This window comes from Balaenoptera musculus, chromosome 21 (genome assembly GCF_009873245.2).
Source record: "Balaenoptera musculus isolate JJ_BM4_2016_0621 chromosome 21, mBalMus1.pri.v3, whole genome shotgun sequence".
Taxonomy (NCBI): Eukaryota; Metazoa; Chordata; class Mammalia; order Artiodactyla; family Balaenopteridae; genus Balaenoptera; species Balaenoptera musculus.
The window spans coordinates 31,508,594-31,533,883 of record NC_045805.1 but is presented as its reverse complement, the minus strand read 5'-3'; the positions used below and the strand labels follow the sequence as shown (position 1 = coordinate 31,533,883).

General features: G+C 36.5%; 1 protein-coding gene across 1 annotated transcript in view; it reads right to left on the bottom strand.

The window, feature by feature from the left end:
* LOC118887816 (A disintegrin and metallopeptidase domain 3-like) overlaps positions 1 to 25,290 on the bottom strand; it is a 100,346-nt gene that overhangs the window by 65,412 nt on the left and 9,644 nt on the right. Inside the window, exons 4-6 of the mRNA XM_036838635.1 lie at positions 23,967 to 24,045; positions 4,208 to 4,284; positions 3,565 to 3,742 (exon numbers count right to left, since the gene is read on the bottom strand). Of these exons, the coding sequence (XP_036694530.1) occupies positions 3,565 to 3,742; positions 4,208 to 4,284; positions 23,967 to 24,045 (334 nt within the window). The remainder of the gene's footprint in view (positions 1 to 3,564; positions 3,743 to 4,207; positions 4,285 to 23,966; positions 24,046 to 25,290) is intronic.

Sequence of the window (25,290 nt, the reverse complement as noted above, 5' to 3'; positions counted from 1 at the left end):
ATTTTCTATGTTTATTTGTACTGGAACTCATATTGCATCACCCATATTGTTATTTTAATTGAATTTCTTATCTCTCAAATTTCCCTGTCATTTTTGTTTATATTTTAGTCTTTGTGTGATTTCTGGAATTTTATCTTGCGAACTTTCTTTTGAGTTTTTACATAGGTTCAGCATGCTTTTACTTTCCAAGAACTGTTATCTGCTGAATGTTATTTTTTAAATAGCACTCTGTTCTTATTTTGTGGTGAAATATTTTCTCCTACCTCTCTGAGGATATTGTCATTTTGTTTTCTTCACTCTCTCTATTCCTGGGTACCTCAGGCTTTAGCACTTTGAATTTTTCCATGTCTCTACCATATTCAATTGTTTCATCATATGTCTAGTGCCCCTTTGTATTAGGCATTGAGCATCTGACAGCTTATTCCAACATCTATGACCACATACGGAGCTTATGGCCTGCTGTCTCCACAGAGCGTAAATTGTCTGGGTTGTTTATTGGGAAAACCCTGCTGTCAACATGGTTAGTTTTGATTCTTTTGGGTGGTTTGATTCCCTCCTGGATTCTAATGAACATCTTGGATTGTGTAAACCTGTTTCCCAATATCTAGTGTGCCAAGTTTAATTTACAACAGAAACAATCGATTAGGAGAGGAAATCAGGTTTTATACATATTTATACAACTTATTTTCAACCACTTCTCTTCCTAGGCCCACCCTTAATATCATTTCCTAAGGTACTCGGACTTGTTGTTCCAAAAACATTTGAGTAGTTCTGTAGTGTGTATCAAGTTTCCTATAGCCTATCCCAATTGCCAGTTAAGGATTCAGCTTTTTAGTGGCTAAATCAGCTGTCTATCTGCTATTCAACTTCCAATGTTATTACTATTCTTCTGTTCTGTTTGTGTGTGTATGTTAATGCCATGTTAAAAACTCCTTTTCGCTTTAGTGGGTTTTAAGGAAGGGGCAGGGTAAATGCATGTGTCCAATATGTTTTTAACAGGTAAGCCCTTTATGTATTTTGTTTGTTCTACTTTTCACTGGTTATCATGAAGGCATTCACCTTGATTATGAATTTATTTGTGTTTCCTCTCATAAATGTCAAAACATGCCTAAAATATATGATTTTATTTTATTTTTCTCTCTCTCTTTAAAATATCTGTTATATTGAAAATACTCACTTTGTCTATTTGTGCTTGTAAAAACATGCTTGGGAAAACATGCATCTCTAAAGCTACAGATTTGAGCCTATCAAATTCAGGGTGAAAAGCAATCATTTAATTCACAAACATATGAGTACCCATTCTTTCCATTAATTCCTGCAGTGATATCCCTGGCTTCCTCTAGGTTCTGAACTTTTAGTCTCTTTTATTTCATTATTGCATTTTGTTTTGTGTCCAAACTTTCCATAATTAGTTCCAGTTACCTTGCTTTACCACATTAGAAACTAGAGAGAGCAAATGTTAATAGTAGTAGTAGTGATATTTATTGATCACTTATTTTTCCCATACTATGCTAAGTCATTTTCAATTATAAATTTATGGAATCTTTAAAATATTTGTGTGAGTTAGGGATTATTTTTATTATTGGATTTTTACAGATGAGAACATTTAAACACAGAAGGATGATGTTACTCGGCCAAATTCTTGCGGCTACAGCCTGACCGACTTGAACTTCAAGCTAAGGCAGCTGGAACTGTATGCTATCTCTGTCTCTTCCCATCCCTCTCTTATTGCTGATTCACTGGAGGGGGATGGCATCCAGTGCAGTGCTCTTTGTCTTTCCCAAAGTATGTCAATCCCTTCAGGTTTGCCCACTGACACAGAAGAGTATTCATGGAATCCTTTAAAGTTATCCAATTTACTTCATGTGACAGTGCTCTATTTCAGTTATGAAAATGGTCTGCAACTGTGTCCAGTGTTGTACTGCAACATGCAGATGGCATAGGGTTAGGGGTTACATCTCAGTTCCATTAAAAATGAAATTTTCATTTCTATATATGATTATATTTTATCATTTTTATGACTTTCTGAAAGGGCAATTTCACTAATCCGTATTTGTACCAACATCTTTGGCAAAATAAATAAAAGCATATTAAAGCAACAGTGAGATGGAGATCATCAAAAATTAAATTCAAGTTTCATCTGTTACGATTTTGTTTTGCTTCTCTAAACAAGATATCCAATTTTCATGAGAATACGTGGACAGAAATTCATTTCCTTAACCACTGATGGCAAAATGTAAAGTTGTGCAATCACTCTTAAGGAGGAAGTTAGGATGTATATATATCTAAAAAACTTTGGAAGTATGCCTATTCTTAGATACAGGTATTTATTAAAAAAAGTGTGAATGCTCAAAAATTTGATACATTACTGCAGTTCATTTCTGGATTAAAGTAAAACTACAAATATGCAGAATATGCCATAATTTTGTAACGTAGATATTTTAAGTTTATATATATATGTATATGAAAAAGCATGAAAGAGTACAAATCAAAATAATTGCCCTGAATTCCACACAACATTTCCTCTAGAAAACAGTATTATGGTCATTTCTTATTTTCCTTATGCATACATTTAATTTTAAATCAACATTAACTAATGTTAATTTAAAATAATAATAAATGTAACATAATTTAATGATAAGAGAAAATGTGCATTATCCTCTTAATAGCAATTTTAAGAGGAAATTTCAAAGAAGCATATATGATTAGATAATTTTTGGTTAAATAAATCTTTTTTTATAAATCAACCTTTATAACTAGATACAGTAAAAGAATTAGAACAAATACTCCAAAGTTCTAAGAGCACTATATCTAGACAATGACATTTCAAATGATTTCTTGCCTCTTTTCTACTTTTACCTTTTCTATCAAAATAACACTTTTTTACAAAGAAGAAAATGCACTGGCAAAACTGCTGACAGAGTCAGAATCAGCAAATTTGAGTATCATTATATTATTAGGTTGCAAATTCAGTAACAGTGCAACTGTGCATATATCCATAAGAATACTTGCACTTAGGTATATGTGAGAATATTGATTTTTGGATTATATGTTTATATCTATTACATTTTTAAATATTATATAACTAAACAGAAAATATTTTAAATAAATACCTTAAAGAGAAGGTTTTATTATCATCGACATCAGTTTAAATTTGTTTTCCAAATGTAACAAATTTCAACGTGAATATGTTTATCAAAAGTTGCACAGGGCTTCCCTGGTGGCGCAGTGGTTAAGAATCTGCCTGCCAATGCAGGGGACATGGGTTCAAGCCCTGGTCTGGGAAGATCCCACATGCCACGGAGCAACTAAGCCCGTGAGCCACAACTACTGAGCCTGCGCGTCTGGAGCCTGTGCTCCGCAACGGGAGAGGCCGCGACAGTGAGAGGCCCGCGCACCGCGATGAGGCGTGGCCCCCGCTCACCGCAACTGGAGAAACCCCTCGCACAGAAACGAAGACCCAACACAGCCAAAAAAATAAAAAATAAATAAATAAATAAATAAGTAATAAATTAAAAAAAAAAAACTTGCACAAATGAAGATCCCATAAAAGGGGTTACTTACTTCTGATTTCACAAGAATTTTGTAGGACTGATCTGCCAATTGGGTTGTAGAATTATTTTCTGCTATGGGGGGAAAATCAATTTCATTATCCTTTATCTGATAAAGCATATGCTCATATGTAGCTGAAGATTCCAATGGTTGAATTCCATAACTGACATTCTCCAACTGCAATAATCCCCTGAATATTTAAATACATAAAAATAAATTAAAAACATAGATTTCTCAATGATAAACATAAATCAATATCAAGTGAAAACATTATATAGAAATTTGATAGCGGCCTTTGTCGTCTAATATCTAAGAATCATCCCATCTTCCTTGGATTAACATTTAAACCCAATTTTCTACCTTCTTCTATCTATTACAGCATTTAGGAGTCATTGCAATTCTAGTGTGGCTCAGTAATGTGGATATTTCTTATATTAGTGGCAGCTTTTTCCGAATAAATTTTATAACTGCAAGCCTGGGAGAGAGACAAAGCAAATAGGGAAAATGATAAGACAACCAGGCCAAGATAGCAGATGAGAAGACACATAATGAAAGTGTCTATTTTCTGTGTCTTCCATCCATCCTTCGAGAAGATTCTAAAAGTAAAAGGGTACACAAGATTTCAGTCATGTACATCTCTGGAATATGCCATTACCTGAGTCCAGAGCAGGTGCTAAGTGTCACAACCGAATTTGCAATCTCTGTGGCATATCCTTGATAAAAGCAATGGCCCTAAACAGGAGTAATATAAAGATACATTTGTAATGATTAGAACACAAAGTGTTTGGTTTTATCCTTACTTCCTGGACATTGTCAAACATTCACAATTAAGCATTCCATAGTATTATTCACCAGATATTCCACTTCCTTCTTATCTACCTACAATCTTTTCCACTTGACCCTCTTCTGCCTATAAATAATCACAACTCCTCTCCTCCCCCATATGATTTTTGCTATAATTCTAAATTTTTGATAAACAACTTTCTGATCTGCATCTTGTCTTTCTCAGCCCCATTTCTTTAATATATAGTCTACGAATGCTACCTCAATGTAATTAAAAGCATTACTTTGACATTCACTGTGAACATTTCGTTTGTTAGCCCAAAATATCTTAACTGACATTTCCTCACTATTTTCTCTCCAATATCTCACCATGTTGATCATCCTTAGTTCAAACTCTCCTCTCAATGGACTTTCACAACATTAGTCTTCCCAGCTTCTCCCCAGATGTTTTCTTTCAGTGAATATTCCCTTCTCTTGCCTAAGAAATCTGTTGATATCTAGAATCAGTCCTGTTCCTCTGTTAATTCTGGGCTATGAAAACATTAGTATCATCACATTCTCTTGTATGAAAGTGTTTATATGTCATTAGCGCCCAGACTTACATCTGCATCAGTAACCATTCACTCGTCTCAATACTAGGATTACCTCTTATCTCCCACCCATGGACAGTGGCAGAGCATACCCTGCTCCACACCAGGCAGCAGCAGTAGCCATTTCTGCCTTCACTGGTGCCAGCAAACTATGCCACAAGCCTTCACGAAGATGCAGAATGCAAATGAGGTCCCAACCCTTTAACCAGTAGAAGAGAGCATCTCAGTTTCTGCAGCTCCTGGCCTTGTACCTGATAAGAGAAAATGATCCTCACAAGATAATTCTCAAAACCCCCAACTCTAAGCAGCAAAAAGTGACTGAGATAAAAACTTTCCCCACTCAGGGGCACTAGCAGAGACAGAGTGAGAAGCATACCAATATCCAGTGGCTGGGAAACTGCCAGAGGAAATACTCTCTCTTCAATGGGTCCTTCATCACCCAGCATCACCTAGCAATACAAGGTGGCCCAGAAAAGGACCTTTTCCTGCTATGGGCTGCACCGGCAGAAAGCCAGTGAGCTCCAGCAGAGCCAGAAGAATGAAACAAAACAGAATAATATTGAAAGCCCCAAGAAAGCTAAATGGTCACTGGAACAACAGACCACAATAAATCTGAACTTAAACTGGCTGACAGACTTCAACAATAGAAGATTTCAATGTCAGAGATACAATAGAAAACTACACATTATACCAAGAACCAAGAATATCACAACATAATGGGAGAAGACAACCCAGTGATGCCAATATTGAGATGAGTCACATGTATCTGGAACTATCGGATGGATTTTAAAGCAGCTTGATAATACTGGTTCAATGCACAAACAAAAATTACCCTGAAACAACTGAAAGAACAGAAAATCTCAGAAAAGAAATAGAAACCATTAAAAAGAACAAATAAAAATATCAGAAGTGAAAAATATAATAAACAAACAAACAAAACAACACATACTGGATAGGCTCAAAAGTAGAGTGGAGATGACAAGGGATAGAATCAATGAACTTGAGAAAGATCAATAGAATTCACTCAATATATAAAACTCAGAAGAATGAGTTAAGAAAATGAATAGAGCCTCAAGGACATGTGGAACATTCCCCAAAGTTTTAAAATATGTGTCAGAATCCAATAAGGAGAACAGAAAGAATGTAGAGCAGAAAAAAATTCAAAGAAATAAAGGCTGAATGTTGGTCAGAAAGAAGTTGGTTTAGAAAACCCTGGACCTTCCATCTCCCAACAAATACACCAAGTGAGTAGCAATTCATGGACCAATTTCCTTTGTGAGAAATCAGGAATTAATTGACAGGCTCATGCACACCTTTAAAGGATGCAAAATCAGATGCACCAAAGCCAGGAGGGAGATTTTGGGTGCCCTTTCACCAGATACTCTACTCCAGAGTACTGCCATAAGATCACGAAGAGACCCTATAGCTCCCAGATTCACCCAGGGGAGGAGAGGGTGTTGTTCAAGCATCCAGTGCCCCGGTGTTTCCGAAGGGAACGAACACCCAAGGAACAGTGTCATCAGATCCAGGGCTCTGATTGGTTCAGGGCAGTCTAGCCACCCAAACCACCATGGAGGTGGTGGCTTGATTCCCTCCCCAGCTTGCCCACACTCAACACAGAGTGAGGGGATGAAAAATCCCACCTCTCCGCTTCCCCTGGGGAGGTAATAGTGGATTGACTGAAGGCAGTGCTCCCACTTCACCGGTACTGCCCCAAGAGCCAGCACTTGTCTCACCAATCCTGGAGCACTGATGGCTCGCCCACAGTCTAGCTGTTAGAGGGAGAACAGAGGCGGCAGCTTGGGATGACAGACAACAATGGTCGTCCCTCCTGCCCAGCAGAAACAGAGCAGAAAAAACTACAGCAGCTTGCTTCTATCTGGAGAGAGAAACTGCTGATAGAGGACCCCCAAGTCATTGCAACTCACTGACCAGGCTGATCTGTGGGCATTTCCTTCTGCACATGGCCAGTCATGAAGACTGGGTGATGTGACTGCTTTGTCTAATGAGCAGACACCAAAACAGAGTGTCGAGTGAAATGAGGAATAAGGAAAAGATATTTCGAACAAAGGAACAAGATATAGGCCGAAACTGACACTAGTGAAATGACATTAAATAATCTGCCTAATGAAAAATTTAAAATAACTCCCATAAAGATGCCAAATGAAGTCCAGAGAACAATGCATGAACCAAGTGAGAAGTTCAAAAAAGAGATACAAAGTATTAAAAGTACCAAACAGAAATCGTGGAACTGTCAAATAATAACTGAACTGAAAAAATTCACCAGAAGGGTTCAACAGCAGATTAGATCAAGCAGGAGAAAGACTTAACTCAACTAACTCAAAGACGGGTCGAAGGAGCAAAAAGAAGACAGTGAAAAAGTGATAAAATCTTACAGGACCTATGGAACACAAACAAAAGGAACAATACACAAAGTATGGGAGTCCCAGAAGGAAAAGAGGGAGCAAGAAAGAATGATTATGTGAAGCAGTAGAGATGTTAGCTAACACGATGACAGTAATCATATTGTAATATGTAAATGGATCAAATCAACACATTGTACACCTTAAACCTATACACTGTTACATGTCGATTGTATTTCAGTTAAAAAAACAGGAAGCACTTTCAATACATATTGGCTGAAAACTTTCCAAACTTACAGAAGAAAATTGATATCCATATCAAGAAGATCAAAAATCACCAAATAAAATGTCCCTAAAGAAATCCACACTGAGATATATTGCAATCGAAATGTCAAAAGTCAAAAGTAGAGAGGGAATTTTGAGAGCAACAGAAGAAAAGTGACTTACGTGTAATGAAACACCCTTAAGACTTTCAGTGGATTTTTTTGCAGAAACCTTGCAAGCCAGAAGAGACTGAGATGATATATTCAAAGTGTTGAGAGAGAAAAAAAAAGTCGACTAAATATCTTATACACTGCAAAACTACAGAAATGAAAAAGAGACTTCTGGTTTCTGGTTCTCCATGTCAGAAGGTTGGACGTTGCCATTCCATCCTGACAACAAGGGACAGCAGAACAGACTTAAAACTCTTCCTGAATGTGTAAAAGAAGGGAGGACACAGTGTAAAGCGCAGCCCCCAGGATCAGAGAGGCAGAGAGGGCACACGGGGAGGCACAGCTCACTGGAGCAGAGAAGCAGTAGTGCAAAGTGCTGCTGGAACCAGTGCCAGGGCAGTAAAACCTGACTGTGATTGATGAAAGGCTGCAAGATCAGTGTGGACAATTCTGAGAAATAAAAACTCCAGAGAACCCATGAATGGACCCCAAAATACTGTGAGATTTACCTTCAAGAGTTCCACCAAGATGTCACAGCTAATATCAGAGAAAAAGTCCTCATGCCTCCGGCAAGGGGAGGGGGAAAGGACTCTATTTGAAATACATCAGTGCACTCTGTTCTTTACAGGGCCTCCCTTCAGGGGAAACTACCTAGATAGAGATGAACTGGCTGGGGTATTATCAGAGCCTAACTGACCTCAGGAAAGGAAATACCCAAATCCAGCCCACTCTAGCCATTCTGTCGCACTTGCGGAAAAAGAAAAAAAAAAACCCCGCCAAGAAACACTTGTGTTTTCCATAGCCCTGATGCATAGGCTCACTAAAAAACTGAGACTTAATCATAGGACTATAAAACAGTTTCTCTCACCCCACACCTCACTCACCACCACAGTACTAAAGGCATATTTACAGCAGTTCCTTTTACATGGTGCATTATGTCCAAATATCAAGAAAAAGTTACAAGAATACCAAAACGTTAAAACAAAAAACCGTGATTTCAAGAAAGAGGGTAAGCCTTAGAACTAGACGTGGCAGCAGTGCTGGTATTATGGGCCTGGGAATTTAAAACAACTGTGTGATTACAATGCTAAGGGATCAACGGATAAAGTAGACATCGTGCAAGAAGAGATGAACAATGCAGTCAGAGAGGTAGAAATCCTATGGGGAAAAAAATATATATGCTAGAGATTTAAGAAAAAAACTGTTATGGAAATGAAGAATGACCTTGATGGGCTCACCAGTAGATGACATGGCTGAGAAAAAAATCTCCCAACTTGGGGATATATCAATAGACATTTCAAAACCTGGAAGCAAAGAAAGTGAAATGAAGGACAGCAATGATACAAGGAATGGGAGGGAGGAACCGGGATGACAGTTTATTATAAGGGACTCACACTATGCGAAAGATGGCATTGTTAGTTGACAGTGGGCACAGGTAAGCTCAGCAACCTCAATTAACTGGACGTAACTGATGTCTATAGACTACGTCATCCAACCACAGCAGAATACACATTTTCTCAAGTTCATATGCAACATTCACCAGGATTGACATTGTGGGCCATAAAACACACCTTAACAAACTTAAAAGAATAGAAATCATAAAATGTCTGTTCTCAGACCATGACAGAATTAAGCTAGAAATCAATAACAGGAGGACAGCTGGAAGATCCCAAAATACATGAAGGTTAAAAAACATGCTTCTGAGGAACACATGGGTCAGAAAAGAAATCTCCAAATAAATTTTACAATATTTTTAACTCCATGCAAAAGAAAACACAAATTTGCAAAATGTTGTAGGATACAGCAAAAGTCGTGCTTAGAGGGAAATCTATAGAATTGAACACATACAGGACGAAAGAACAAAGATCTAAAATCAGTAATTTAAGTTTCCCCCTTGGGAAACTAAAAAGAGAAGAGCAAATTAAATCCAAGGCAAGCAGCAGAAGAGGAATTATAAGAATTAAAGTAGAAATCAATGACATTGAAAACTCAGGAAATCGATAGAGAAAATCAATGAAAACCAAGTTGGTTCTTTGATAAGATCAATAAAATTGATAAACCTCTCACTCGGCGTGTTAGGTGAAGAGAGAGGATACTAATTACCAACACCAGTAGAAAAGAAGTGTTTTAAGTATACATCGCATGCCCATTAAAAGGACAATATAGGAATGTGAGGAACAACTCTGTGCCCACAAATCTGAAATCCTAGATGAAATGGGACAACTGCTTGAAACACACCATCTACCAAATCTCACAGAAGAGGAAACAGGCGATCTCAATATGTCTGTGTCTATTAAAGAAGTTGAATAAAACTGATAACTTTCCAAATCAGAAAGCAGCAGGCCCTGACTGGGTTCATTTTTGAATTCTGCCAAACACTTAAGGAATAAAGTGTACCAATTCTCTACACACACTTTCAAAATATAGAAACAGAGGAAACACTTCTAACTCATTCTGTGGGGCCAGTATTATTCTAACAACAAAACATCCGATGACATTAAAAGAAAAGAACTACAAACCAATATCTCTCATGAGCATATATGCAAAAATTCTCAACAACATATTGGCAAATAGAAGCCAACAATCAATTTAAAAATTGTAAACCAAAACCAAGTGGGATTCATCCCAATTAATTGTAATTAATTGTAAGCAATTACAATACAGGTTAAAAAGGAAAAATTAGTAAATTGAGTAATGCTACAGAGTACAAAATCAACATAAAAAATCATTTGTGTTTCTACAAACTAACAAAATGTCAGAAAGAGAAATCAACAAAACAATTCCATTTACAATACCATCCAAAAGAATAAAATACTTTGCATTGAATTAAACCAAGGAGGTGAAAGACATACTCTAAACCTATAGTACACTGATAAAAGAAATTATGACACAGTGGAAAGATATTCAGTGCTCATGAATTGGAGGAATTATTATGGTTACAATATCCATACTACCTAAAGTGATCTATAGATTCAACGTGATTCCTATCAAAAATCTAATGGCAATTTTCACAGAACCAGAAAAAAATATCCTGAAATTCTTAGGGAGCCACAAAAGACCCCAGATAGGCAAAGCAACCTTGAGAAAGCTGAGGTATCACATTTCCTGATTCAAACACCATTAAGAGGCTATAGTAATGAAAACAGTATAGTATTGACAATTAAGCAAACAGAGAGAAAAATGGAACAGAATTGAGAGGCCATAAACCAATCCACACAAATAACATCAAATAATCTTTGACAAGGGTGCCAAGAACACAGACTGAGGAAAGGATAGTCTCTTCAATAAAAGGTGTTATAAAAACTGGGTATTCAAAAGCAAAATACTGACATTGCACCCCTATCTTATACCGCTTACAAATATTAACTAGAAATGATTTAAATACTTAAGTATGATGTGAAAATATCAAAATAAATTGCCTAAAAGAACCATAACATTCTTGGCAATGATTTTTTGGATTTGAGATCAAAAGCTCAGGCAACAAAAGCAAAAGTTTTTAAATAGAACTGCATCAAACTATTGATAAACAGCTTCTGCACCACAAAGGAAAGACAACCTATGGAGTGGGAGAAAATATGTAGAAACCATATCTCTGATACGGGGTTGATCAAAACTATGTAAGGAATTTGTATAACAGTAGCAGAAAAACAAATAATCCAATTACACAATGGGCAAAGGACGTGAAAAGTTAGCTTTCCAAAAGAAGATAAACAAATTGCCAACAGCTACATGAAAAGGTGCTCAACATCAAAATCAGCAGGAAATACAAATTAAACCACAATGAGATGTCACCTCACACCTGTCAGGATGTTTTATCAAAAAGAGCAGCAATAACAAACGTTGCTATTTGTTTGGATGTGGAGAAAAAGGAACCCTTGCACATTGTTGGTGGGAATATACGTTGGTGTAGCCATTATGGGAAACAATACGGAAGTTTCTCAAAAACTTAAAAATAGAACAATCAAATGATACAGCAATCCCACTTCTGCATATATATCCAAAAGGATGGAAATTGCTATTTCCAAGTGTCACCTGCACGCCCATGTTCATTGCAGCTTTATTTACGATACCCTAGATATAGAAACAATCTAAGTGTCCAAGAGTGAATGAGTGGATAAAGAAAATGTAAGATATATATCCTCTATGTGAGACAACCAATGACATATGACATACATCACACATATGTATGAATATTATTCACCCATGTGTGAGAAGGATTAGTCTGGAGAACATTATACTAAGTGAACATAGCCAGACAGAGAAACAGAAACACTTTATGATCTCACTCACTTGTGGAATCTTGCAACAAAAAGGTAAATTCCTTGAAACAGAGGAGAATGATGGTTACCAGGTGCTGGAAGTTTGGGGAGATAAGGAGATGCCGTCAAAGGGTACAAGCCTTCACTTACAAGATGAACAATCTCTGGCAATCTAATATACAGCATGGCGACTATAGTTAACATAGTTATATACTGTGTTATACACTTGAAATTTGCTAAGAGAGTCAACCTTAAGTGTTCTTACCACAAAAAAGGTCACCACATGAGGTGATATATGTGTTAATAAACCTGATTGCAGTGATCATTTTACAGATAATAAAAATGTGAATTAATCATGTTGTATTTTAGATATAGAAAAACTTATTTGTAAATGTCACCTAATCATGCTGAAAAATAAAAAAGTAATATTAAAAATTTTAAGAATTGAAGCATCAATGAGATAGGAATGGCCAAAATCTAGAACACTGACAACAGACGCTGGCAAGTTTGTGGAGCAACAGAACACTCATTCATTGCTGGTGGGAATGCGAAATGGTAGAGACAGCCAGTCGAAGACAACCTGGGGATATTTCACAAAACTAAACATACTCTTACAATCCAATCCAGCCAGCAATCACACTCCTTGCCATCTACCAAAGGAGCTGAAAACTTAAACCCACACAAAAACTCTGCAAATGTATGTTTTATAGCAACTTTTTCAACGTTGTCAAAAATTGGAAGCAACCAAGATGCCTTTAAGTAGGTGAATGGATTCATAAACCATAGTGCATCCAAACCATGGATTATTATTCAGTGGGAAAAAGAAATTCGCTATTAAGCCACGCCATACATGGAGGAACCTTGAATGCATATTACTAAGTGAAAGAAACCAACCTGAACGGCTGCATATTGTATGATTCCAATGACATAACAATTTGAAAAAGGCAAAACTATGGAGAAAGTTAAACGTTGCCTAGGGTTACAGTGGCAATGAACGATGAATAGGCTGAACACAGAGGATTTTGAGGGCACTTAAAATACTCTCTATGATACTATAGCGATGGATACACGTCATTATATGTTTGTGCAAGCCCACAGAATACACAAGACCAAAAGTGAACTGAGATGTCAGCCATGCATTTTGGGTGATTATAGTGGCCCACATAGGTTCCTCAACTGTAACAAATCTACCACTGTGCTTGGGGAGGTTATTAAAGACAGCAGCTATGCATATGTGGCTCCAGAGGATATCTGGAAAACTCTATACCATTGTCTTAATTTTGCTGGCAACGTAAAACTGCTCCCCCCCCCAAAAAAAATCTTAAGAAATGGAGGGATAAAGACTTTTCCAGACAAGAGCTGAAGTATTTCTCACCACTCTCTCTGCATTACAAGAAATACAAATGAGAATTCATAACTTTGAAATGAAAGGGTGCTAAAGAGCGACATGAGAGCAAAAGAAAGAATGAAAGTCATTGGTAAAGGCAAATGCATAGGAAATTTCAAATACTATATTACTGTATTGGTAGTGATTGAATCACTTTTAATTCTAAAATAAAAGTTAAAAAACAATAGTATATAAAAATAACTGTAACTAAAAACATGTTAAAAGTTACACAATATGAAATAATGTAAATTGTGACACCAATAACATAAAATGTGTATGAGGGGGACTAGTAAAATTGTAGACTTTTTGTATGTTATTGAGGTTTTTATCAGCTTAAAGTACACTGTTATAGCTGTATGATATTACATGTAAGGCCCATGGTAACCAAAATGAAAATATCGATAAAGGTTACCTAACAGAAAAAGACAAAGAAATCAATACACGTGGAACCAAAAAAAAAAAAAAAAATCAATGAAACTCAAGAAAAGACAGGGAGAGGAAAAGATAGACAAAAGAACTACAATCAATCAATCAATCAAACAAGTAACATAAAGGCATTAGTAAATAACTTCCCTATCAATAATCACTTCAAATGTAAATGTTTAGATGCCACAAACAAAAGATGTCAAGAGGCTGAAAGGGGGGGCAGGTTTCAACTCCATACTGTCTGCAGGAATTTCACTTTAAATTGAAGGACATACAGCGGCTGAAGGTAAAGGGATGGAAAATATATATTCCAAACAAATGGCAACCGAAAGAGAGCAGGTGTTTAATAGGGAAGAACATGTCTGACCCTATATTAGATCTGTTCCTCTTACTTTAACCTTTGTGCTCTGTTGCCTGGGCTTAGTCATGCTGGCTCTGCACCTTTTGTAAAAGAATGTTGCCTATGGCTTGAAATGTACAGGACAGCCTGACCCTGACTTGACCTGAACAGAGAGTAACATTTGTCTTGTTGGAGGTTTACAGGAACATCGTGACCTGACCTACATGGACGGCAGCAAGAACAAAGGATCCAACACCAACAAGTTTGCAGCAACTAACTACACCCCTCCCTCAGCTTGCCTTTAAAAGGGCTTTGCTGACAGCCTTTGGGAAATTCAGGCTTTTTAAGGCAGGAGCCACCCATCTCCTTACACGGCCCTGCAGTAAACCTTTCTCTGCTCCAAACTCCGACGTTTCGGTATAGTTTGGCCTACTGTGTGTCGGGCACAGGTGTTGCTATACTTACATCAGACAGAATAGACATAAAGTCAAGACAGTCACAGGAGTCAAAGAAGGACATTTTATAATGATTAAAGGGTTAGTCCATCAGGAAAAGATAACCATTATAAATATATACACCCTCAGCATTAGAGCAGCTAAATACACCCACAGCAAACACTGACAGAATCTGAGGAGAGATATAGACAGCAATACAATAATAGAAGGGGACTTCAGTACCACACTTTCAGTAATGGGTAGAGGAAGCAGACAGGAGATGAGTAAGAAACAAAAAAGAGGACTTAAATAACATTATAGCCAAAATCTACCCAGCAGCTACATACAGAGCATTCCCCTCAAAAGCAGCAGAACATACATTCTTCTCAAGTGTACACAAGCTTTCCCCACAATAGATTATATGTTTGGTCACAAAGCAACTCTTAACAAATTTAAGAAGGTTTAAATCATACAATGTGTCCTTTCTGAACACGTTTTGGAATGAAACTAGAAAGGAATAGCGGAAGGATAAGTAAAAAATCCACAGCTACGTGGAAATTAACAACATACTTTTGATCAACAATTGAATCAAAGAGAAGAATCAAAAAGGAAATTTAAAATAGCTTGAGACAAATGAAACAGAAAACACAACATACCAAAATTTATGGGATCCAGTGAAAGCAGAGGAAAGAGGTAAATGTATAGCTACAAACAAATACATTAAAAAGATCTCAAATTAATAAACTAACTTCACATCTCAAAGAACTAAAAGAAGAAGAAAGAAAGCTCAAAGTAGCAAAAAGAACATAACAAAGAATATACCAAGAATAAAATGATAATAAGTAGAAAAACAATAGAAAAATCATAAAACTAAGAGTTGGTCTTTTGAAATGATAAATAAAATTGACAAACCTCTATCTAGATTAAGAAAAAAAGAGAAGTTTCAAAAATAAAATCAGAAAAATGAAAGCTCATGCCACAAAAATAAGAAAATAATATGAACATTATATACCAACAAAAATAAGAAGAAAATAATATGAACATTATATACCAACAACCAGATACCAAAGAGGATGGATAAATTCTTAGTGACATGAAACCTAAGAAGAGTGACTCATGAAAAAAATAGAAAATCCAAACCGACCTATAACTAGTACGGAGACTGAATTGGTAATCACAAACCTCCTAACAAGGAGAAGCCCAATATCAAATGGCTTCACTGGGGAATTCTATAGAACATTTAAGTAAGAACTAACACAAGGCTTCTCAAATGCAAAAGAGTGGGGAACACTTCCAAACTCACTTTATGCAGCCAGCATTACTCTGATACAAAAGCCACATGGAAAGAACAGTATGAGTTAACATCCCTCATGAATACAGATGGAAAAGTGCCCAACAAAATACTAGTAAACCAAATCCAGTGTAATCTAGCACCTTAAAATGGTCATACACCATGACCAAGTTAAATTATTCTTGCAATGCAAGAATGGTTCAACATTCAAAAATCAATGTGATAAAACACATTAAAAGGACAAAGAGTCAAAATCACATGATCATCTCAATATATGCAGAGAAAGAATTTGCCAAATTTCAGTATCTATCATAAGAAAAACTCTCAGCAAACGAGGAATGGAATGAAATCAGCAGAACCTAATAAAGGCCATATATGAGAAGCTCACAGCTAACAACATATTCAACAGTGAAACCTGAAAACTTTTCCTCTAAGATCAGGAACAAGGCAAGGACACCCACCCTCACCAATTCTATTCAGTCTTAGATGGGAAGTTATACCTAGAGCAAGTAGACAAAGGAAGAGAAAAAAATAAAAAGGCATCCAAATTGGAAAGAAAGAAGTAAAAATATCTTTGTTTGCAGATGACATGATCTCATAGATAACAAAACCTAAAGACTCCACAAAATCCCTCAAAGTTTTAGAACTAACAACAAGTTCCATAATATTGCAGAATATATAATCAACATTCAATAATGAGTAGCATTTCTCTACTTACAGAGAACTGTTTGTAAGGAAAGGGAAATTAAGAAAACAAATCCATTTACAAGATCACACACACACAAAATACCTACAAACAAATTTAACCAAGGAGGTGGGAAACTTGTACTCTGAAAACTACAACATATTGATGAAAGAAATTAGATAAGACACAAACAAAGAAGACATCCAAGTGGCCAACAGGTAGATCACTAGTTACCAGAAAAATGCAAATTCACACCAAAATGTTATTTTTGTGAGATATCACCTCACGACTGTTAGGATGGCTATTATCATGTGAACAAAGGACAAAGAGTGCTGTTGAGGGTGTGGGAAACTGGAACTGTTGTACACTGTCACTGGGAAGAGCATATGAAACGGTTGCTATAGAATATAGTAAAAATGAAAAACAGAACTTCCCTGTGATCCAGCAATGTCACTTGTGGGCAGTTACGCCAAAGAACTGACACAGGAGCTGCAGGAGATATTGGCACTGCTATGCTTACTGCAGCACTATCCGCAATAGCCAAGATGTGAATAAAACCTAAGTGGTCATCCACAGAAGAGTGGGTAAGAAAATGTGGTATATATGTATTCTATGGAATACTAGATAGCCTTAAAAAAGAAGTAAGTTATGCAATATGGGACAACATGATTCACCTTGAGGACATTATGATAAGTCAAATAGACCCATCACAGAAGGACAAATACCGCATGACTCCATTTCTATGAAGTATTTAAACGTCAAATGCATACCACCCAAAAGTGGAATGGTGTTTGCCAGGGGCTTGGCCAGGGGCAAATGAGGAGGTACTATTTAATGGGCATAAAGTTTCAGTTAAGCAAGATGAATAATAAGCTCCAGGACCTTCTGTAAAACATACTGATGTCAACAGTAATGTAATGTATGCTTAAAATTTGTTAAGAGAGTAGAACTCATATTAAATATTTTTACCACCTTAAATTAAAAAAAATATATATATATATATAAATTCAGAAAAAAGTCAACAGAAATCCTCACAGAATTGATTAAGGACATAAACATTTAGATTCTGGAAACTGATCAAACCGGAAATAGAATGGGTCCAAAGTCACTCACAACAAGAAAGATCATGACTAAACTGAAAACAATAAAAATATCTTCAAAGAAACCAGACAGTAATGTCATATAACCTGTAGAAGAACACCAGTTTGAATGACAGTACATTTCTCATCTGAAAGTCATGAAGTCTCAAAGGAAACACAAGAGCAATTCTCACATGTTGACAAGAACATTACTGTCCAACATGAATTCTACATCTGGCAAATTTATCCTTTAAGGATGAAGGAAAAAGAGAGACTTTCTCCGACAGAGGAAAACTAACAGATTTAGTCTACAGCACACATACCCTAAGATAATGGCAAAAAGAAACTCCAAGAAACAAAGGTAATACATCACAAAAAGGCTTGGGTAGTCTTAAGGAACTAGGACAAATAGAACGGTTTAAAATACGGGTAAATATAATGAACTATCATTTCCCTCATGAGTTTCTGAAATCATATTTGGTAGTTGAAACAACAATCACGCAATATCATGTTATGCTTAATGTATGGAGAGGAATATTTGAGCAACTATATTTATAAAGTACAGAGGATAAAGGATCCTAAATGGAAGTAGGGTTTCAGGGTTTCTCTTGAAGAAGTAAAAAGTCCACAACAGTAGGCTAGGTTCTATATGTTTATTTTAATACCTCAAGCAAAAGCTAAGAAAAGTATAACAGGGAAAAATCCATTAAAACACTATAAACAAATCATGATGTAATCTTTAAAATGTTCAAGTAATCCAGAAGAAGAAAACAAGAGAAGAAAAAAGAAATGAGTAGCACAGAAAAAAAAAAAAAAAAAAAGGGAAAAGAATATAGCAGACAAAAGCCCTAACATATCAATCACTACTTTAAATGTAAATAGTCTAAAAACACCAAATAAAATACTGAGTCCCAAGGCAGATGGAGGAAACAAAAAAATCAAACAAACAAAAACCACACCTTATGACCCAACTAAATAGTCTCTACAAGAAACTCATTTCAAACATAAATTTTTTTCCACTTCCAATGACTTTATTTTTTTACTTAATTTTTATTTTATATTGGAGTATAGTTGATTTATAAGGTAGTGTCAGTTTCAGGTGTACAGCAAAGTGGTTCAGTTACAGACATAAATTTATAGGTAGACTGAAATAAAAAGAATGGAAAATATGTCACGCAAATATTGATAAAAATCATATCAGAGAAAGTGAACTTAATTGCAAAGAAATCTACAAGGGAGAAAGAGAGTCACTACGTGATCATAAAAGTATCCACTTATCAAGAAGCAGAGCAATCCTAAATGTATAAGCATCAAACAACAGAACTTCAAAATATGTGAAGCAAACCCTGGTACAGCTGAAAGAGAAAGACAAAAACCACAACAGTAAAGGAGGAATTCAGCACACTCCAATAGGTTATTGCTAGTACTAGACCAAAAATCAGCAAAATATAGAACTGAAACGCAGCATCAATCAACCTGATCTCCATGACGTTTATGGACCACTCCACCCAAGAACAACAGAATACACATTTTTTTTTCAGGTATCCAAGGACATTCACCTACAAGCCCAATATACTGGATCATGAGGCAAACCTTCATAAATTAAAAACAAATTGAAATTATACGAGGTATATGCTGTGACCAAAACAAAATCAAACTAAAATTCAACAGACAGACAACAGAAAAAAAAAAAAAAAAAAACCAAAACCTCCAAACACTTGTAAAGTAAATAACAGACTTTAAAAAAATCGGGTCAAACAGGAAGCCTTAAAGGAAAATTTAAAAATACATATATCTGTAATGAACATGAAAACTCACCATATTGTTGTGAGACACAACTAAGCAGTGTTGAGAGGGAAATTTTAGTACTAAAATGCTTACAGTAGAAAAAGGAATGGTCATGTATTGATAATATAAGTTTTTTCCTCAACAAATTAGAAAAAGAAGAGCAAAATAAACCCAAAGCAAGGTATAAGGGAGAAAAGAATACGAGCAAAACACTACGAAATTGAAAATAAGAAAACAGTAAAGAAAATCAAAGCAAGAAAAAGCTGGTTCTTTGATATGTGCAATAAACTGAAAAATCTCTAGCAAGACTGACAAAGAAGGGAGGACACACATCATCAGTGTCGGAGGTGAACCAGCATTATCACTACAGCTGCTGTAGCCATTAAAAGGGTATGAGGACTGCAAGAAAATACATGCCGAAATGCCACTGAGATGAAATAGACCAATTACTTAAACACACACCACCAAAGCCATACATAGCAAACAGATAAATAAAATATTTCTATAACCATTAAATAAATTGAATTGGCAATTTAAAAGCTCCCACATACACACTCACACACACACACAAAATCCCCAGGCCCAGTGATTTCACTGAAGAATTTTGCCAAACATCTTAAGCATTAACACGTATTTTATACAATATCTTCCAGAAAAACAAAAGAAGAGGTAATCTTTCTCAGTGTATTTAATGAGGCCAGTATTACTCTACTCCAAAAATAAGACAAAGTCAGTACAAAAAAAGAAAAATCATAGATCAATATTTCTCAGGAACTTTGACCAAAAAAACCTCAAGAAATTATTAGCGCATCAAAGCCAGGCATGAATAAAAGAATCATACACCAGGACCAAGCTGTGGGGTTTTTAGGTTTGAAAGGTATTTTCTAGGTATTGTTTCAATATTTGAAAATCAGTCAGTGCAATCCACTATATCAACAGGCTAAAAAAGAAAAATCATATGATCATATCAGCGGATGCAGAAAAGGCAACCGATACAATTAAATACACACCTCCCCTTCATGGGGCAGAAAAACAAACAAACAAATTCTTAGCAATCTAAAAATAGTGAATTTCCATAACTTTATAAAGAGTATATTAAAACAAAAACCTTACATCTAACATTATCCTTATGGTGAATGACTGAATACTTTATCCTTATAACTGGGAAAATTGTGAGGATGTCTGCCATCAGTATGGTTATCTGACAGAGTACCGGTAGTTGTAACAAGCACAGTAAGGTAAAGCAAAGAGATAAAGAGTATACAGATCGAAAAAGAAGAAAACAGAAGGCCATATTTGTAAAAGACCTGACTATGGAAAAATTCTCAAGGAATCTATCAGAAAAAAAAACAACAAACCCTCATAGAATTAATATGTGACTTCATCAAGGTTGTAAGGATATAAGATCGACACAAACAAATGAGAGTTGTATTTCTAGATAACAACAAACATATGTAAACTGAAATTAAAATAGAGTACCATTTACAATTGCTCCAAAGAAAATGAAATACTTTGGTATAAACCTAAAAACATATCCACAGGATATGAATGCTAAAATTACAAAATGCTAATGAACGACATTTAAAAAAAGACCAAACAAATGGAGATTCTTACTGCATTCACGGTTGGAAGAATCAACAGAATAAAGATGCCCATTCTCCCCCAATTCATCTCTAGGTTTAACAGTGTCTATCACGATGCTAGCAAGGTTGTTTACACACAGAGGATAGTTTAGTCTAAAATTTATATGAAAAAGAAAAATATCTAGAATAGTGTAAAAATCTTGAATAAGAATAAAGTGGGAGGAATCACTCTAGTCAACATAAATGCTGAATATGCAGGCAAACTGAAGAAGACAGCAGGATACTGGCAGAAGGAGAGTCACATGGAAGAACTGCACAGAATAAAGAACCCAGGAATATATCTGCATCAATATGACCCCACCCCCGACTTTTTGACAAAGGTGCAAAAGCAACTCAATGCAGAACAGCCCTTTCTAGAAATAGTGTTGGAACAATTCCACATCCCTGGTCAAGTGAGTGAACCTTGATCCAAATCTCACACTTCATACAAAATCACCTCAGGTGAACACACCATTAAATGTAAATAAAACTATAACACTTTTAGAAAAGAAAAACACACAGAATCTTCAGGAACTCTAGGGCAACATAGATTTCTTAGGTTTGATAGCCAAATTACCATTCATAAAGGAAAAGTTGATAAATTAACTCTCATCAAAATGGAGAAATTCTGCTCGATCAGAGACCTTATGATGAGGATGAAAGGACAAATTACAGACTGGGAGCAAATATCTGCAAACTGCATATCTGGTAAAGGACCTGTAATTAGAATATATAAACTCCTCAAAGGTCAGTAGTGAAAAACCAACCAACGAGAAAAGTCCAAAGAGAAAATGGGCAAAAGACATTAACAGATATTTCACAAAAAGTGACAAGCTCATGAAACTATAGTCAACATCATTAGTCATCAGAGAAATGCCAGTCAAAATTACATGAGATAAAGTACACATCTATCACAATGGCTAAAATAAAATTGTGAAATTTAAATAGCAAACAAAATGGCAAGAATGCAGATACTCTTTTTTCTCTCATTCATTGCCAGCAGAAAGTTAAAATGGTACAGCCACTCTGGAGAAAAGATTGGTCATTTCTGTCAAAAATGAATATACACTCACCGTATGATCTGGCAATGATATTCCTGGGTATGTATCCCAGAGAAATAAAACTGCACACCTACACAACAATTGTACATGAACGTTCACAGAAGCATTCTTTTCAATCGCTTAAAGATTGGAAGAGCCAAACTATCTCTCAGTTGGTGAAGTATGAGAATAACTAAACCTGGTGTTTCTTTGTGGAAAATGGTTGTTGAGGAATTCAACTTTTAAAAATAGATTTCAAGGGATTGAGATTTTCTATTACTTCTCTCGATCTTGATAAGTTGTACTTTTCAAGGAAGCTGTCCAATTCATCTAAATCATCAAATTTATTGGCATAAAGCTGTCATAATTCTCCAAGGTATCATTTTATCTTCTGTATGACTAGCAATATCTCCTTTCACCCCTAATGTTGGTGGAATTTGTTTCTGATCTAGATAAGTCTTACTGGGGGTTATTAATTTTATTAGTCCTTTGAAACAATTCAGAGCTTTAATGTTTCCATTCTTTCTCCTTTTTCTCTCTCATTGATTTCTGAACTTATCGCATTCTTTTCTTCCTCGGCTGTGGCTTAACCCTTTACAGAGCATCACAGTTTGTGTCAGAAGGCAATTAATTTAATGGTAACACTCCACAATCGTCTCCGCGCTGGGTTTTAGGCTTTGAGGTGGGGAATGGGGGTGACAAAGAGTGTCTCTTACTCTAGACCTTGATCCTTCCTCCAGACACTCAGCCTTTCTGTCTCAGCTGAATGCCTGGGGTTTTAGCAAGGTCACTCTACACTGCCTGCGCTGAAAATCCAACATCTCCCAACACTGTTCCGTCGGTTAGTATTATCTCCATTTCACTCTCGACCCTTCAGCAGAGTCTTACCCACCACACATGCTGTCTAATCCTCAGTCAGGGAACAAAGGACAACTCCCCTTCTCTGAAAAAATGTACATCAACACATAGTCCCTTTTTATCTCTGGTCCTGGGTCCTGCAAGTTCCAGCTGCTTCTGCAGCCCAAACTCTTAAAAACTCTTAAAATCCAAATTCTTAAAGAGTCCTGTTTGCTTCCACCCTTGTGCTATAGTTAAGATGTTATTCCCAGTCAGAGGGCCAAGTTCAGTGTGAGATTTGCCTTCCATGCTTTCCTTCTGTCAGAGAGAGATTTCCTGATTTTTTTTTTTAATTGTCAAATGTCTGAAAACAAATGTCTCATGGATTTTGTCCTGCTTTCTACTTGTAAATGGTGAGAAAGACAAATGTTGTACGAGTTACCATATTTTAAATTTCATTCTCTCTCAACTGCAACACAGCAACAGAATCTGACCAATCACTCGCATTTGCCTCTTCCCCATCATCTGTTCTGGCAAAATACGTACCTTAGACTAAAGCCAACTTTCTCACATACTTTTAAGCATTTCTTGACTCTTACCTGCATTTTGGGATAGAATTCAAATTCCTGTGTTTTTCATGTAAACCAGTTCAGATTCTGTACCCAAATTGTTTTTGCAACTTCACTTTCCTGTGCTCTTTCTGTAAAGTGGTTTCCACTGTTCCCTCCACTGCTCAGGTCCTATGGTACCTCCATCAAAACTTCTCCCTGTCTTCAGTGGCTTCTTAGTTCCTTTCCCCACATCTTTTCCCCTCTCAAACTCCTACTTCCAGAGAGTGTAAATGACCTTTTCAGGTAAGTGATTCCTGAGTTCCAAATTTTAAAAGTAGTCATTCTATTCTGTATGCTTTCAGAGCAATTGCCACATTACATTTGGGTTTGTGATCAATCTGCTTGCCCAGTAATTCAGCCGAGTATAAAGCATTCTTCTTCTTCGCACCAATAGCACCTTCACCACATAATAATAAAAATCTACACAACATAAAGTAAAGCTTACCTTTACAAATGAAGAATCTGGATGCAATATCCCTGACTTGTTGTATGAATATACCAGGAAATGAGAGTCTAAAAATGACCTAATTCAACCAAAATAATAATACTTCGTTGTAATAATAGCATTAGTAAAAGTAACTTCCAGAGTCATGAAATTAAACAAACTTACATTTCATTTTATAAGCTCAAATACGCAAAAATTAAATGGGCTCATCTCTCCGTTATCTAGCTTTCTTTCTGATAGCGCATTATGTATATAAGAGAAAACAAGAACCAGGATGACCAGATACCAGTGTGGGCACTGGAATGACACAGATTGCTGTCTAGTAAAATCCAGGACTTCCAGATTCCCTCAACAAAGTTCTCTTTTATAGATTCAACCATCAGTACATCTCATTGCGTAAATCTCTTAGTTAAAATTTGCTAATAAGTAGCCATGGATTGATAAAAAACAAAAAAAATACATGCTTATTTCATTAGCTTGTTTCCGTGAAGTTATGCTGTGCTACAAAGCATCCTCCAAATTCCCAGTGCCTTAAAATTACAATGAATGTTCTTCACAAGGTTACTGCAGGTTCAGCTCCACATTGCCTTCATTCTCGAACCTAGGAAACGGCATGGTCCCTCCACGGAACACGCTTTTCTCGTAGCAGAAAGAGAAAAATTGTAGAAGCACACGATGGATCTTAAAGCCTTTGTTTAGAAGCGGGATTCTAGCCTTTTGCTCAAATTTCATACATTATTTCTATAGAAAAACATGACATAAACAGGGTATGGAACTAAAATCTTCTTACAAGGAGGATGGTGATTATCATGGAACAATCTAACATCGTTTTTTACTGTAGGGTTGAGACAGGCTGGGACCCGGGACCCTTTACTGGAGCGCTTGGCCTGGACACACGTCTCCTTGAGCAACAAAAGACAGAGGGGCTCTAAGGAACTAAAACTAACTGCCTGCATGTGCAGTCTGGGTAATTATGAACAATAAGACACACAAAGGCCATAAACCGACTGCCACTCCGGAGGTGCCAGGAGCAAACGCAGGGTACTTACTGCGCATGATCCCTGCACACAGCACCACCAAGCGAGTGGGGAGACCACCAATCCGCCCCTACCTTCACCCCATTTAAGGATCCAGCCCACCCTCCTCGGAGAGTGAGCCAGGGAACGTGTCTCTTGTTTTCACTCCCTCCTGCTGCAGCACGAGCCTCAACAAAGCCTTGCCTGAATTCCTTCTCTGGCCACTTATCAATTTCTATTGATTAAAGAGTCCAAGGACCCTAGTCCATAACAGTGACACTGGGATTTCTCATGGATTCCAAACATCA